The sequence below is a fragment of the Adiantum capillus-veneris genome, chromosome 9 (assembly GCF_014529385.1).
Source record: "Adiantum capillus-veneris isolate H3 chromosome 9, ASM1452938v2, whole genome shotgun sequence".
Lineage (NCBI taxonomy): Eukaryota > Viridiplantae > Streptophyta > Polypodiopsida > Polypodiales > Pteridaceae > Adiantum > Adiantum capillus-veneris.
This window is the reverse complement of record NC_140939.1, coordinates 73,464,426-73,466,396: the sequence shown is the minus strand read 5'-3', so window position 1 is coordinate 73,466,396 and position 1,971 is coordinate 73,464,426. Positions and strand designations below refer to the sequence as shown.

General features: G+C 40.3%; 1 protein-coding gene across 1 annotated transcript; it reads left to right on the top strand.

The window, feature by feature from the left end:
- The first annotated feature begins 300 nt into the window (after positions 1-300).
- On the top strand, positions 301-1,198 carry LOC147450676 (uncharacterized). Its single transcript, XM_086520773.1, has 4 exons — positions 301-392; positions 539-694; positions 804-946; positions 1,065-1,198. The coding sequence occupies exons 1-4, from the start codon at positions 307-309 to the stop codon at positions 1,196-1,198; spliced, it is 519 nt and encodes a 172-aa protein (XP_086376899.1). The 5' UTR covers positions 301-306.
- The last annotated feature ends 773 nt before the right edge of the window (positions 1,199-1,971 follow it).

Here is a 1,971-nt window from a genome sequence, read left to right as displayed (position 1 = left end):
TATATGGGCCCATTTATGTTACTTCAAATTTATATGCTCTGTGTTGATGATGCATCCCTAAAATTAGGGCTTCCCCTCATCCCCATCCACTCAGATCCCTGAACAAAAAGTATGAAGCTCTTGCATGGTGTCAATTTCGCTTCCGCCGCCTCTAGAATCCAAGCGTATGCTGGATGTGCATTCTATGCTTGATTCATGAGTGCATGGGCATGCTTTGCGAAGGGATTCTAGAAAAAAATTATATCACGGGTGTTGCATCTCAAGGTTATATGAATTCACAATTTTTTGAAACGGAAATTGCAAAGTATGGGCATTTCTAAGATAGTGGATGTGTTGGGTATTGACCAAAGTGAGTTGGAGGAAGCTTTTCAAGATATGATGCACAATCACATGTGAATTTTGTGCAGCAATTTAACACTTCAACGCACTGAAATTCGTCTCAAACTACGTCCTGTGCTTTTATTGGACATATTAATAGCCCTATTTGTGTATTTATGATACATTCCTTTTCAATGGAAAAATTCTATGTGTGTTCCAGGATAGCCTCCCGACTACAAAAAATTGCACTTGCTTTGCGCACTGAGCATGGTGACGGGATATGCACTTTGAAGCGCATTCCAGATTATGCAGAGCTTAAGCGAGAGCTAGAAAACCTTCCTGGTTATAGTAGAAATGCCGCCCGCACATTTTTAAGGTGTGTGATGTCTCTTTGTTTTGTTTTGCTTATGCGTAGTTGTGTATGATACTGAATTTGCTCTTATATCTGGGTTTGATGTGTGCATGTGCCATGGTGAAAATAATAGGGAGATGCGGAGTGTATGGCTTGGTGCTAATCCGGATTTTGGGATGCGCACAAGAAATACGGCCAAGCATTTACATTTACTGTCATCTAGTAAGGATGGGCCATATGCAACATCCAATCTAATGGAGATGGGACAGGATGCTGGTATGTGAGTAGCTTTGGTTTTATGAACTACTATAAAACTACATGCACGATATTGCCTGCGCCTGTTGTCATTTGATTCTTTATAACATTATCATTTGTATTAATGATAATTTGTCAGGATTGGATGTGAGAGACTTGCAATTGGCTCTTCTGAAGATTTCATATCAGCATGCTCGCCATTATCGAAATTGCCGAGGAGGCCGAGAATGCGAGTTTGCAAGGGTAACCCCTTGTGGTTTGGTTGTGGAGTAGCATGTGGAATTTGCAGCTTGCATTGTGGGTTGATGTATGCGATGGGGAGATTTCTTGTGGATCTGCACTATTGCATGTGGGAGTCTTCTAGTATTGAATTCTAGTGTATGACCACTATTTTATAAGGCCAAAGGCTTTATAAGTTGATTGTGAGCCGGGCACAATACATCCGGCCATAGTTTTGTGTGGGATTCTAGTGGTTCATGTTACTTGTGAGTCATGTCTCTTGTTGTGGATTGTTCCAAGTGCCATGGGTTGATTGATTATTTGAAAGTGTGGATCTCACAGGTTGTAGGATGAGGACTTTCACTAGAAGGTAGGGCTGTTGAGGTAATTTTAGGAGACACATTGAGTAGGGTTAGGAGGATTACCACGTTTTGTTATGAAGTTACTAGATGAACTACTATGTCATATCTTTGAGTTGTTAGATGTATTACTAGCTTCCAAACACATCTCAAACTAGGAAGTGAGCTTGAACTCTCTTGATTCATCTAGCAACTATCTTACCATATAGCTACTCAACTTACTATATGGTAAGAAGATTGCTACTTGATGCATCTAGGAGTATTCTCACACTAGTTTGCACTTTTGCTAGATGTGTGTATTGAAACTAGTAAGATATCTAGCAATTATATATTTTTTTCCATATGGTAAGCCGTCCAAACTTCCTTTTGAGAGGAGTGTTGTTGTATGGGGTGTGTGTGCATTAGAGACAGAGAAGTGTGAGGCAATGTTCTATGTTGTGTGGAATGTGTGGTGAGTGAGAGACGAAG